The 12,922-nt window shown below is 43.2% G+C and overlaps 1 protein-coding gene across 6 annotated transcripts; it reads left to right on the plus strand.

Moving 5' to 3' along the window:
• The first annotated feature begins 414 nt into the window (after positions 1–414).
• Positions 415–12,417, plus strand: esrp1 (epithelial splicing regulatory protein 1). 6 transcript variants are annotated; one of them, XM_085177139.1, is made up of 16 exons: positions 415–779; positions 1,179–1,337; positions 1,456–1,572; positions 1,953–2,064; positions 2,872–3,015; positions 3,374–3,428; positions 3,527–3,634; positions 3,779–3,911; positions 3,994–4,036; positions 4,644–4,963; positions 5,633–5,857; positions 5,959–6,211; positions 7,551–7,731; positions 9,145–9,286; positions 9,737–9,826; positions 11,082–12,417. In XM_085177139.1, the coding sequence occupies exons 1-16, from the start codon at positions 648–650 to the stop codon at positions 11,214–11,216; spliced, it is 2,349 nt and encodes a 782-aa protein (XP_085033265.1). In that variant the 5' UTR covers positions 415–647; the 3' UTR covers positions 11,217–12,417. The 6 variants fall into 6 exon arrangements, with proteins under 6 accessions (XP_085033265.1, XP_085033263.1, XP_085033266.1 ...); XM_085177137.1 differs by having other exon boundaries at positions 416–779; positions 3,524–3,634; XM_085177140.1 differs by having other exon boundaries at positions 416–779; positions 3,524–3,634; positions 5,959–6,199.
• The last annotated feature ends 505 nt before the right edge of the window (positions 12,418–12,922 follow it).

The following is a 12,922-nucleotide window of genomic DNA, read 5'->3' on the forward strand; positions in this document are numbered from 1 at the left end:
TCATTTTCTCTTCTTCTTCTTCTTCTTCTTCTTCTTCTTCTTATTATTATTATTATTATTATTATTACTATTATTATTATTATTATTATTGTCAATTCCCTTAAAAGACAAAATATTTCTTTTTTAAAAAAAAAAAGACTACAATTCGAATTATTGAATTGTTATAGAGACATTTACTATTTATGAAATTATTTTTAATAATTGACTACATAGTAACTAAAGTGTATATACTTCAAATTTGTTATTATTATTATTGTTATTATTATTTATTTATTTTTTATACTAATAACCATTTATTACCTTTTCTGTCCTGCGTGAGCTGCCACGTACTAAACTTTGAACCACCTGAAAGAGGGAGGGGCCAGGTAAAGGGGTCACGTGGTCGCACAGGTAGCTTCCCTACAAAAGCGGTGAGCGTTCAGCCATTGCTTCGAGATGGTGACTGCGGGAGGCTTCACATAAAATCTCACAGGCGACAAAACTTTGGATTTACGGGCTCACCTTTGCGCTCAGGTGTCAGAGTAAAGGCGTTTCTACCTCCCGCGTCCCGCTCGCGTCTCACATCCCGCTGATCTTCAGTCCCTTTTAGTCTCGTTTAGTATTAGATTAGTTTTCTGTGTGTTTGCGGTTCTTTTTTTAAAATTCAGATGACGGCGCAGGTAGACTACCTGGTGGTGGTTTTCACCGCCACATCTGGCGCGAGCGGAGATCTCCTGGGGTCTGACGAGAAGGAGCTCGTGCAGTTGGTTTGGCAGCTCGTGGATGTAAAGAACAAAAAGGTAAAAACTCACTTGTAGGCTGCTTGTTCTTACTTGCTAATCATCGTGACTCCAAAGCAGGAAATGTGGTGTTCAAAGGAGTGGACAGGTGGACTGCAAACAGCGATACATGATGTCAGACCAATATTAATAGGGAAAAAAAGTGTGCCAGGGGGATTTTTGTGGGATTCCTCCTTACACGCACCTGTTCAGAAATCATTGTTCGCTTTAATTACAAAAAACCTTCTGCCTTATGTGTAAGACGTTTAAATTGCTCCTTTGCTGCTTTCCACTGTGATAATATCTATGTAGCAAACACACATATTTCACGCTGGTTTTATTATATTGTTCCAAAGCCTCTGAGTTTCTAGCTAGGCTGGCTGTTTCAAGGCTGACTTGTTTTTTTCCTCTCTGAACCAGTTGGGCAAGGTGAATGAGCTCCTCATAAAGCCTGACCTCTCAGACTTGACAGAAGAAAAAGAGGAGGAGGATGTGGTGGAGGAGAGCGTGGAACAGGAGAATGGATCTGGAGCAGACTGTGTGTACAAAGCACCGAGCGTTGATAAAGCTTTAAACATGGTAATGTCTTCAAAGTAGCCAGAAAGCCATTAATAGGCCATTTATTGATTATTAATTACAGTTACAGCACTGGTTAAAGCAGCTGTATTAAAGTCCATACCTCTAAATGTTTTTACAGTTTCATCTGCAACTGACAAATGAGGTGAACAGCGCGGGCGCAGGCACGTCGGTGTGTTTGTGTACAGACGGGCAGCTCCACATCCGCCAAGTGATTCACCCCGAGGCCGCGAGCAAGGTGAGCGGGGCGGGGGAACACGCCTAGCACCCAGGGCGGATGTTTCACTCACTCACTGCTGCGGGAGCCTTCGACGCTCTCAGAGGGCTGTGTTGTGTCAGCACCGCACTGCTCACTGAACTTTAATGTTAACACTGAAAGTTGATCTACAGGAGAAGCCACTGCGGTGGCACACGCCCATGCGCATACCGCACACTCGTGCACATAAAAGACAGGCACACAATGATGCTCATGAAATGTCTCCCGAGTGCCTTCAAACTGTGTTAATGATACAAGAAGTAGGCAGTGCATGCTCTTGTGGCCTGTGCAAACATGAGTTTCACAGCAATAAAAACAGCAGCTGCTGATGGGCCTTTCACTCACACTGTATTCCTCTCCAGAACATCCTGGTCCCAGACTGTTTCTACTCTTTCTTTGACCTTCGGAAGGAGTTCAAGAAGCACTTCCCCGCTCCTGACCTCAAAGCTCTGAATGTCCACACCATGGCGGAGTGTATCCTTTTAACACGTCATCTGTTTACATTAACATTTCATGTCCTGTTGCCCGTTTACGCCGTCTAAGTCATGGATTTCCAGACATTTGTTTTTTTTGCTCGATTGATTTGATCCTATTGATTGGTTCTTTCTCATACTGTGCATTGCATTACCCTCAAAAATCCACAACACACGCGCATTAAGCTGTTGGCTGTAGGGATAAAGGTTTTGAAATGCAAATAAGGAAAGAGTGGCAGCACCTTACTAAGCCCTTAGTGAAAGAGTGTGTGTTTACCCAACAGGACCAACCCCACACACACACACACACACACACACACACACACACACACACACACACACACACACACACACACACACACACACAGGTACAGGAAGAAAAACATGTGAGTGTATTGCTGTTCTGTTTTCACTTTTTTCATTTTTTCACACACCTGTGTATTCTGTCATGATTTGGGGAAAAAAAATTTAGTGCTGGCCACTCTAAATACAGATGAACCTCCTGGTTAAATGGAACTCAAAGTTACCAAAGAGGGCCTGGTTACGGCCATGATGATCGGTGTAGCGATCTTGCGGATATCCTGCCTTTTAATACTCCAGGTTGATTCAGAGCAGGTGTAGAAGAAAGCTGAGAGAGTGGGCTCCACCCAAAGCATACAACTCCAACTAAATTGAAAATGGACTTAGGAAATGAGAGAGAGGGAAAAAAAGAAGAAAACAAACCTCCAATCCTGCTGGACCATGATGCATTCATGATTAATAACACTGTCGCTCCCTTGCTTGTGCTCCTTAACCACCTCCTCCTCAGCTCTTAGTATACCTGTTGATGTGCCCACCATGTGGGACCCCTCTGCCACACCGGATCCATCGGTCCCTTTGCCTGCAGAAGTAGCCACACAGCAGCTTCAGGTTATGTCCAGCGTTGTCCTGGCACTGCTATCCGAGCCATTTTGTAAGTACCATGTACATTACAGAGTAATATTAGCAAACACATCAGTAAATCGATTTACTACTAATGAGTTCCAAAACTGTGTTACTTTAAGTAAAACCCTGCTGTGAACTAAACTATAAAATCAATTAGAACCTCTTTTGAGGATAACTGTTAATCATTTCCCCCCCAAAAATGGATGATCCAAGATTCATAGTACTACTTTTGAGCGTGCCACTTAACAAACCGGTAATTAAGAAAGGAAAGAAATGTAAGGTCTTTCCTGATTTAGACTTTAACCATTTGCTTTGCCTTTTAAAAACTGTCTCAGCTTGATTACTTTGTGTGTTATCATGGTGACTCTGTCACTTTGCTGTTGCAGGCCACACGTTTTCGAACCCCGAGAGAGTTAGTGAGAAGTTCGAGAGCGGCACTTGGTGAGTAACATTTATTAAAGATACACGTTGTTTTTGTTGCCTGATAATCCACTGTAATAATACCTGTGTGTGTGTGTGTGTGTGTGTGTGTGCAGCAGTAAAATGGAGAAAGTGTGCGACAACACGGTGATCCGAGCCAGAGGATTGCCGTGGCAGTCTTCTGACCAGGATATTGCTCGATTCTTCAGAGGCCTCAACATCGCCAAGTACGTTGCTGACATCTTTAAAGGCGCACATTTTTACACTGTTTATCATCTCTTTTTTTAATCACTGATGACACCCAGAAAGCTGCTGCTGACAGAGGTTTTCAAAGAGGCTTTATAACCCCCTTCAAATGCTGTGCTCTTTAGAGGAGGGGTTGCGTTGTGCCTGAATGCTCAAGGGAGGAGGAATGGAGAAGCTCTGGTTCGCTTTGTGAGCGAGGAACACAGAGAGCTGGCGTTGCAGAGACACAAACACCACATGGGGAATAGATATATTGAGGTAAGGCGTCTGGACACAGTAGAATCAGCCACATCACCAAATTATTGTCCCATCACTAAACATTGTTCCCCTCTATCGGCAGGTTTATAAAGCAACAGGAGAAGACTTCCTGAAGATAGCAGGAGGTGGGAAGTTCATATATCTGTTAGCTTAAGTGCAGCCGCCTGGTTTATGTATGTATATAGTGAAACTGAGTTGAAAAAGAGGACTTTTGAAGTCTTTGAGATCTTTTATGGTGCTATTTTATTAATACGTCAGCAACTTCTTATATGAGCTTGAATTCATGTATTTAGTAATAATGATTTTTTAATGAATGTCTCCAGGTCCATTGGTATTTTTCCTTCATGCCACTTGTAATCTTAAAAGGAAAATTATTATTAGCACAAAAAGCTGTTAGTTATGACTCAGTGATACCATTTAATGGCAACACAGCATTTTATGAAGGGCAATAAGTTTGTCAACAAGGCACAGCTCAGTGATGAGCTATTCAGGTCATTTGACCTGAATATTAATAATTTTACTCACATGATGAACGCCTCCCAGAAACCAGAAGTGACCTCATTACGTAAAGCTAAAGTTTATCATCATACAGATGAGAGATTTAGACTATTACTCAAAATCACAGAGGCTTGAAAAGTCAGATTTAGCATCACTCTTATCAATTGCAGAAGAAGAAGGAGGCCAACTAACACTAGTTGAACGGGCTTGCCCGTGTCATTCTCTCTGTGTCAGGTACGTCTCATGAGGTAGCAATGTTCCTGTCCCGCGAGGACCAGATCATAGTGAGGATGCGAGGCCTCCCTTTCACCGCCACGCACGAGCAGGTGCTCGCCTTCTTCTCGCCAGAGGATGAACTTAAAGAGACGTGTCCCGTCAGCGGGGGAAAGGACGGCATCCTGTTTGTTCGCTACCCAGATGGACGTCCCACCGGCGACGCGTTTGTTTTATTTGCCTGTGAAGAACATGCTCAGTGCGCCTTGAGGAAACACAAGGAAATCCTGGGGAAAAGATATATCGAGCTTTTTAAGAGTACGGCAGCAGAGGTGCAGCAGGTACGCCGGGGTGTTTCTTTGCTTTGTTTTACGGTGTGCGGTGGAGTGAAATGTGCTTGATGGTGTGCTCACTTGTAGGTTTTAGAGGAGAAAAACTGTTTGTTTATTTGGCCACAGCAGCAAAGAGTGACAACGCGAGGGTGTGTTTCTTATCTTCTCAGGCAGTTGTAGGCATTATAGGAGAGAAGCTCATGGGTGGGGACCAGTAAAACAAGGTGGACTGTGTGTGCATGTTTCCCTACAAACGGTTATTCTAGCTGCTCCTGTCTCTTTTGAACTTTCTTTCGCTCTTCGTGTGCTCCACTGCTCTTCATGTCTCATGACATTCATTTTCTTATCTTTCTGGACTGATAAGCAGACAGTCCACCTACATTTCTATGCAGAGGCCTTTTGTGGTGTGTGTGAGACACTTGCGAGCTTTATTGGTCCTCTCCAGAAATGCAAACACGCTGGTGTCCTGTTGGCACCACGCCAGCTCCTGTCTGACGTTGCGTCATATTTAAACACAGCTTGGACGTGGCTTTGTTCTGCTTGAGATGTTTGCTTTTGAGTTATGGTTAGTGACTTTTACCTGTCAGTACTAGAGGAGAAAGGGTTTCCTAAAACTTCACTGCGTACTCAGTAGGTTTTTGCTTTAGGCAGGGTATGTAATATGATACTGTGTCTTAGGTGCTAAACAGGTACTCCTCAACCCCTCTGATCTCCGTGGCCCCTGCCCCTCTGATTCCTGTGCTGCCCACGGTGTCTCTTCTGCCCCCTCCTGGTGGAGTGAGAGACTGCCTGCGGCTGAGAGGGCTGCCGTACACGGCGAGCATAGAGGACATCCTCACCTTCTTGGGCGAGTTTACACAGGATATCAGACCGCATGGAGTGCACATGGTCCTCAACCAGCAGGTACATGCAGCACCCACACTGACACACCCATTGACTCACATGCTTTCTAGTACAAATTTACAGGTGTTGCGGAGTAATCTCTGATTCGTCTCCGCTTTCAGGGTCGCCCGTCAGGTGACTGCTTCATCCAGATGACATCAGCTGAGCGAGCGCTCCAAGCTTCGCAGCGGCTTCACAAGCATGTAATGTCCAGCCAGCGTGGGGCAAACAGCCGCTACGTGGAGGTGTTTCCCTGCAGCGCAGAGGAGATGGGCCTCGTGCTGATGGGAGGCTCGCTCTCGCACACGCATACACACACACACACCCGGAGCAGGAGTGGGACAGGGCTCAGCCCGCCGCCATGTAAGTCAAGACGTAAGTGCTGCTGGGAGCTGGGTTGCTTCGGGACTGCAGGGTAGGTGGGCTCCTGCCTTGTGCAGGGTTGCTGGGTTTTTCTCCAATCTCAAACTGTGGGAGGATGAGGAAATCTGGTCTAACCAGGAGGATCGAAAACTGTGTGTCTGAGAGTTTGTGTCGGTGTATGTGAGTGTGTCACCTCTTTGTAATTTAGTGTGATTAAATTACCCATCTGCATGACCTAATAAACCTAATGGGGTAACCATCCTTTTTTTCAGTTGTTGACTGTGTTCACACATTTAGATGAAAATACTGTAGTTTGTTTTTAGTGGCATGTTTGTCGATCTCATAAATTCCACTCTCTTACACTGCTGAAGTATTTCATAAAAATCTGAAAGGGTTGGGAAAGTGTAAGCAAGACAGTTTGATTCCAGCTATCTTCATAAAACATCAAAAATGGCTTACATCTCTCTAATCTTATCAGATGAGTAGAGGTGGTTGTGGGATTAGGCCTCAATGGCCTGGCACACCTCTGGTGTGTGCATTTCCTGTGCTTGTCCAATCAGGAGCTGTGTAAAAGTTGTGGGCATATCTGAACGCTGGTGCGTAGATGGTGCATTGATCTCTGTGTGTGTAGTCCTTCGACTTAAATGTGGACTCTTAGTTTTCAAAAAGAGAGGATTATAACACGTCTAATGGTTATGAGCCGTTTAATATGAAATAGTTCACATGAGTGAAAGGGACACAACACAGGGATTCAAGGCTAGACATGCGGGTTTTAAAAAGGGTCCATGATGAGATGAAATTAAATGTTGAAAATGCATACACAGACTGCAGGAACAGCCAGAATCACCATGCAAGGAGGATAAAGTGCTCAGGCGGCACTGTCCCCTGCATTTAGACAGTGTCTCTGTTCTCTGACAGCACTGTGGCTCTCGTTTTGCTAATATTTAATACTTGGAAGGCTTTTTGCATGAATGCATATGAGAAAGTATAATACAGTAGATGCTGCTAAACACTGACAACTGTCAAGTGAATTAAAAGCATCTTACCTGCTCTGAAATTACACAGAGGTGATAATAAAATACTGAAATAATGAAACATACAGGTTACAGGCCCATCGGTGGTCCAGCATAGTGTACAATACGCTGACGCTTTCATTGTTTGCCATGTGCATACATTCAAAGTGTGTCAGGTGCTGAGTGATGTTGTGGAGGGTCATTGTTTGTAGATTTGCATGAGCACCTCTCCAAAAAACAAACAATGACCTTGCAGACTTCTCCACCATGTCTCTGTTCACGCGTGTCTCTGTTTGTCTGGTTAAAAATCTTTTACCTCTCCCTCTCCTCCTCGCCAGGTTTATCGCCACCATCTTATTCCTTCACACCTGCTCCACCTGTCCTGCCTCCAGAGGCTGCTGCTGCTCTCTACCCTCCCATTGGGCAGGTGGTCCTGGCTCCTCGCCCCCTACCACCAGGACATGCCTACTACCCCGCCTCAGCTCAGCTATACATGAACTACGCAGCCTACTACCCCAGGTAAACAGTGGTATTTACAGATGAAGGGATTTATTGAATCAGAGATTAAATGGCTCAGCTTGTGAAAATGTTTAAATATTAAATATTTGCATTGGTGAATAGGTGAGAGGTATGTTAGAGGAAGGTCCAAAGGGAAAACTCTCTTCATTGCCGAAATTATTATTTGATTTTATCTGTTTGAAACGTTTTGATTTGTCTGATTAGTTTGCATAAAGGTCACAGAAAGTTATTGTTTTAACAGTGTGCAGGAATTCTCACAGTTTTTACCTTTCAGCCTTCAAAGCCTGAGGGGGCCAGGCGGGCGGGCAGCCTGGACACCTAAGTTTGTGAATGCAATAACTCGAGAACAAGGCGGCGTAGGAGCTTCAAATTGTTACCATAGTAATATCTACTAAAAATCTCAGATGAGTTCAAATCTCAGTGACCTTGACAGAGGTCAAGCTTTCTGAAAATCTTGTGAACTCAAAAAGGAATTCACCTTGTTCCAGCTGAAAATCTGTAAATATGTACACATTTACCTGAAATATCCTTGATGCTTTGTGAGAGCTTACTGTTGTGTTTCTCCCATTAAGTAATCTTCCTTTCTCACATTAAATCAACCACTCCTGAATTTCTATAAAGACATTTATGAGCCAACCGACGCTAAGCCGAGGCTGCCGGGTGGTGTTTACTTGTGGGTTGTTTACTGATGGGTGAAGTTGCTCTCACACAAACTCTCAGATCCAGGCAGAGCTGCCATTTCTCACATGTAGCACATAAGACGGGGATTCCCCGGTCCTGGCATACCCCTGTGAATGGAAATAGTCCATTTGGTTTAGGGAGCTGCCCGTGTAGAGCTGCTGGACACTTATTTATTTGCTTTATTCATAAAGATATGCACACCTTGTACTGCAAGGCCGGCAGGTTAAAGACTGAGCATTGGACTTGAGTGATTCATATATTTATAATTCTCTCATAAAGCCCTGCAAAAGTTCAGGATGTGCATAAGAAATGTGGAACTGCTATCCACGCTTAATCTTCTTCATTCTTAGCATAGCATAGCATAGCATAGCCTGCATAGCATCAATCAAAATCAAAATAGTTTTACAGAGGTGGAGCATTTTGTACTTGGTTGAATTATGTACTGCCAAGGAGAAAGGCTGGGGCAAGGGTAGTTAATGACTGAAGTCTGTGTTATCAAAGTACTTGGTAAACAAGCATTGACCTCTGGTTCTCTTTGGTGAGCCATCAGAGACTGAGAGAGCAGCTCACTCAAAGACAACACCCAGAGTTACTCCCAGTCTTGTTTTTCCTGAATCCTGCTGCATGCGTTGTGTTTTCTGAGAAGATACATGTTTATGCTGGTTTTGTACGTAGGATAACAGTCTCTCTCCTTTTTCCCTTCTTGTTGTTTTCTTTTTTTTTCTTTTCCAGTCCACCTGGCTCACCTAACACCTTAGGTTTCTTCCCCTCCCCCTCCTCCATTGCCTCGCCGGGAGGCCTGGTGCGTATGCCCGGTCTGACCTACAACAGCAACGGAGTCAAAGAGCTCATAAATGCAGTGCAGGGTTACCAGGTAAGAGGTGGCGTCCTTCAAATGCACCGTGCACTTAACATTTTATTAATGTAGTTCCTATAATGGAGATTTTCTGTGCATTCAGAGCTCTCATACCTCACTGTAGGATCCAAAGTGTTGTATTCAAATCTCCTCGTATTATGGGTGTGTATTGTCAGGCATCCACTGTGTTTGCCCAGAGGCTATCAAACTAGTTTATCCTGTCTCCTCTCCCTGTTCTGTCACACACGGATTGCTGCTTGCTTCAACTTGAACTGGAGAATCTCGGATCTTATTTAAACCTGAAAGAGTGCGAAGATAAATTATGACATGATAAGGACTACTTTAAGCAATATATTGAGACAGACTGGGTTTTGTTTTCTGTATTTTAAAGGCCTTTAGATTAGTGTCTATGGCTACATGTGTCTCAGCCCCCATCTCTGTCATTCCTCCCCCTTCCTCGTGCCACAGTATGCTCCCGAGGATGCTTTCATGCACGCCCACGGGCCCGTGCACACTCATGACCCGACCAGGACATTGCTTACGCAGCCCAAAGAATGGGTGTGTATTTAAGGTGTCTGAGGCAGGTGGCAGGTAAGGATTGGCTGAGGGATCAGTCAGGGGGATTTAATTTAGAGAAGGTGTTGTAGCTGTGGTTTTACTGGTCACCAGGGCTTACAGGGCACCATTTTCCACATATATGGGGAATTTTCAGGTATTTCCTTTTGACTGGGTTAAATGATTGGAGGAAATCTCTTGGTTTTTAGGTATTTCATGGGTTTTCACATGGCGTCTGTTTAACTTTTTTTCTGTCCACTCGTGAAGTCTTTAATGAAAACACTGAGCACCACATAGCCGACTGACCGTCCACTGAACCCTCTCCCCTCTGACTGTACAGGCATGGTCCAGCGTGAAAGTCAAATAGCGGGCGCAAGAAACTCCTCCTTCTCTTACCCAGAGAACCAGTAATAAGTCCTCATTTTTAGGTGTTACATTGCAGTATTAAAGATACATTTTTTTAATGTTTCATACATCAATACAAGGATATTATGGGTACGTAAAACGAAAAAAAACTAGGTATGAAAATGTATATAGTTAAACTAAATTAAAAAAAAAACAAACTTACCTCCCTCCCCTCTCAAAACTCCCCCTAAAACTAATTAAAATAGCATTTTGTACTTTATGCTCAATTTCTTTTTGAATGCATTAATCCTGAGGAGGTAATGACACAGATGTTTAGTGAGACTGCGATATCCACTTGACTGTGAGTCATGTGTTTTTATTGTAACTGAGCTTCTAGAATTTTCCACCTGACAAATGATAATTAGAAACACTAAAAAGAACACAGAAACTAATAAAAATGAAACGGTAAAGACCCTACAATAACAGAAGGAAACTGCAACAACACACCTAAGGGCAAGCGCTTGGCAACAGTGAGAAGGAAAAACTCCCTTTTTGCAGGAAGAATCTTCTGGCAGAACCAGGTTCACTGTAATCTTACAGATATATATATTAACGTCCTTTCTCAGACATTTGTGATTACCTGCTGCTTCACGCCAAAATGTCTGCTGTGAAACTGGCCTGCTGAAGAGTAAAATTACTTTACAGAACAATTGCAACAATACCTAAGGGGGCGGGGCTTAGTTGACGGTCAGATGGTGCTGTCGCAATGAGGAAGTGTAATAGATGGGTAATAACAATTTTAGCCTTTAGGTGATTGAGAAGGTGATGGGTAATGTCTGGTGCAGGTGCTCTTTTTTTGTTGTTGTTGGGGGCTAAAATTCTTTCCTCACCCTTGTTCTTCTTCTCTCCGCAGAATCCTGCAGAGTCTGTTTCCCTCCTGAGCAGCAGTCTGATTGGTCAGTGCAGCTCAAGTGAGGCTCCTCTTATGTCACTACCTGCTCTCATGACCAAGCCAGGGGGGCAGTATTTGGATTTGACCCTGCTCTAGGGTCACATGTGATAATTTGGTATATGTCAAAGACTTGTTAGATTTTTTTAAAATAGCCTTTTAGATGTGTTATTTATATCTTTAGCAACAGAAATTAATGTATTTTATACCAAATTCTCTGTGGCCTTAGCCAACGATAGCATTCTCATCTTATATTGCACATTGTGTATTTTAAAAGCTTTATAGAGATTTTTTAACCTGTTCTATTGTAATCATTATGGTACATATTTGTTAGCCAAACTAGAGAAGAGTGACTTAGTAGCAATTGAGCTAAATGTTTAAGCTTTTCTGTGAAGAGTGAAAGTGTGTGAGTGTGAAAGAGATGAGAATGAGTATTACGCATGGCTGTGTTGAGATGTTTTATTACATAATCTGTTAATGCAGTACATTGTATGTGTTTATATACATTTGATACAGTACACAGTGATTGTATTGGAAGCTTTAGTGCATGAAGAAGTTAGTAGTGAAACTTTAAGATGTTTACATAATGCCAAATATCAATGCACTGCTAATCAATAAGACTACTAATGAAAATAATAGCAGTATGTTTGAATGATATCCTATATGTTACACTGTGAGTTTGTCTGATAGCCTGGACCTTGTTATGAGGCCTCAATTTACAAAAACTGTGACATCTCACACTTCATTAGCCCCCTCCTTTATGTGTCTGACAAGGGTATTTTTCCATGCTGCGCCACGCCAAAGTTGCCTTGTTGTGCATTTGGATTCAGCTGAAAAGAAGACGGTCCCACTTCTCAGTAATTTAACTACAAATTTGCATTCTTCAAGAGGGCTCAGATCACAAGCTCTCAGCTTACTGTGCAAAGAGTAAAGCCAGAGCCGGTTTATGACCACTTCTGTGACATATTTTTAGCAGTCCATCACACGTTCCTTGTCTTCTTTCCACCGTCTACGCTGTTATTGGAGAACGTTATTGAACAAACAGGTTGCTCTAAGAAATCTAATCACCGTACTTCTTTTGAACCTGTAGATTTTTAGGAAAAGCGAAAAGGAAAGGAAATGAAGGACGTGTTGGATATTCGTTTCATGTGAATTTAAATGCCGTTTATGCTCAGCATAAAGTTGATGTTTGGGCTTCATGTTTCTGTACGCATGTCCCACAGCAGGATTTAATCCTCAGGACGCCCTACTGCAGGCATGCTGAAAAAGAAAAACAATAAACTTAACATGTCAAGTTTGTCATCCTCCAGCTGTTTGATTTCACTGTTTACCTTCTGATCATTTCACTTTGCCGTGTAGTTATGTTCCTGTTTGTGTCTCATGAGGGTTTTTAAAGTGCAGGAGTGCAAATATGCAGGTGGAGCTTGTCTCGTGACACAACGTGGCTCAGGGCGAAACTGTGGGAACTCCCTCTCACTGTCCTCAGCGATTACCTCTGCGGTGCCCGCATACACATGCTATAGCAAAGAAGCTATTGTCATCTAGACACACTGAACACATTATGTGAGAGGATGGCCTTTCTTTTTACTGCGTGGAAAAGAGCAGAAAATAGATCAGGAAGTGGGAAGAGAGAAGGAAAGCAGACAAAACCATGTCAGACCCCCTCAGGGCAGAGTTACATTGTGTAATACAATCTTCTGCACCCCACCCAAATGATCTCTTTTAAAAACACTTAGTCTCCCACTCACAAAACACACACACTCACACACACACACTGTCCAAACCAGCAGCAAGAACATTTTTTT

Source organism: Neolamprologus multifasciatus, chromosome 11 (assembly GCF_963576455.1).
Source record: "Neolamprologus multifasciatus chromosome 11, fNeoMul1.2, whole genome shotgun sequence".
NCBI classification, from domain to species: domain Eukaryota; kingdom Metazoa; phylum Chordata; class Actinopteri; order Cichliformes; family Cichlidae; genus Neolamprologus; species Neolamprologus multifasciatus.

What these genes read in the sequence shown, in the direction of transcription:
- esrp1 (XM_085177137.1), top strand. Translation starts at nt 648, where the DNA reads ATGACGGCGCAGGTAGACTACCTGGTGGTGGTTTTCACCGCCACATCT. An exon ending in AAGTTCGAGAGCGGCACTTG is followed by an intron (nt 3,429 to 3,523) that starts GTGAGTAACATT and finishes GTGTGTGTGCAG; the next exon opens with CAGTAAAATGGAGAAAGTGT. An exon ending in CGGCAGCAGAGGTGCAGCAG is followed by an intron (nt 4,964 to 5,632) that starts GTACGCCGGGGT and finishes ACTGTGTCTTAG; the next exon opens with GTGCTAAACAGGTACTCCTC.